The sequence below is a fragment of the Eurypyga helias genome, unplaced genomic scaffold (assembly GCF_000690775.1).
Source record: "Eurypyga helias isolate BGI_N326 unplaced genomic scaffold, ASM69077v1 scaffold20928, whole genome shotgun sequence".
Taxonomy (NCBI): domain Eukaryota; kingdom Metazoa; phylum Chordata; class Aves; order Eurypygiformes; family Eurypygidae; genus Eurypyga; species Eurypyga helias.
This window is the reverse complement of record NW_010266512.1, coordinates 2,449-3,443: the sequence shown is the minus strand read 5'-3', so window position 1 is coordinate 3,443 and position 995 is coordinate 2,449. Positions and strand designations below refer to the sequence as shown.

The following is a 995-nucleotide window of genomic DNA, read 5'->3' as shown; positions in this document are numbered from 1 at the left end:
CGGCGCTTGGAACCGTGCTTTGCGGGGGGGTTTGGCCCAGACGATCCCACCCAAACCATTCCAGTACCACGTGGCTGGGCAGGAGGAGAGGCGGAAGGGAAGGAGGGGTGAGCGGTGGCGAGGGCGGGCGAGGTGTGAGCGTGGCTCCCTGTCCGCAGTCTGCCGGGCGGCTGATGCGGGCCATCTTCGAGATCGTCCTGAACCGCGGCTGGGCCCAGCTCACCGACAAGACCCTGAACCTCTGCAAGATGATCGACAAGCGGATGTAAGTGCCATCTGGGAGGTATTTTCTGAGGAGGCGAGGGCTGGTTCTCATCCGAGGCTGGATGAGATCCTTCGGCGGCATCGGGAGAGTGCGTGTGCTGTCGGGGGGTGGGATGGAGCCCTGTGAGCCGGGCCGAGGGCCGGTCCCGGGCAGCGTGGGGAACCTCGGTGCCCTGAAAGCTTCGTCCCTGTCCCGTTGCTTGCCTCACGCCGCGCCGTCCTCGCAGGTGGCAGTCCATGTGCCCCTTGCGCCAGTTCAAGAAACTGCCCGAGGAAGTGGTGAAGAAGATCGAGAAGAAGAATTTCCCTTTTGAGCGACTCTACGACTTGAACCATAACGAAATCGGTACGGCCGCGCGGGCAGGGAGCCGGGGGTCTGCCTCTCCGCGCTCCTCCGCCGCGTTGCGACCCGCAAACCAAGGGGGCTGCTTGTGGCTCTGGCTGAACCGGGGAGGGCTCGGGCGCAGCCTGAGGAGGGCAGAGGCTTTGCGCTGGCACCTTCCGGCCGCTCGGATCGCCGATCCGGAACGCTGTCACCCGTCCGTCCTGATGGCCGTGCCGTTCTGTTGCAGGGGAGCTCATCCGAATGCCCAAGATGGGCAAAACAATCCACAAGTACGTTCATCTGTTTCCAAAGCTGGAGCTCTCGGTCCATCTGCAGCCCATTACTCGTTCCACCCTGAAAGTGGAGCTCACCATTGCCCCTGACTTCCAGTGGGATGAAAAGGTGA

At 63.3% G+C, this 995-nt stretch overlaps 1 protein-coding gene across 1 annotated transcript in view; it reads left to right on the top strand.

Annotated features, from left to right (window-relative positions):
- LOC104513691 (U5 small nuclear ribonucleoprotein 200 kDa helicase-like) overlaps nucleotides 1–995 on the top strand; it is a gene marked incomplete at both ends in the record, with an annotated part of 9,266 nt that overhangs the window by 5,889 nt on the left and 2,382 nt on the right. Inside the window, 3 exon segments of the mRNA XM_010157134.1 lie at nucleotides 159–265; nucleotides 492–610; nucleotides 837–991. Coding sequence (XP_010155436.1) covers nucleotides 159–265; nucleotides 492–610; nucleotides 837–991 — 381 coding nt within the window.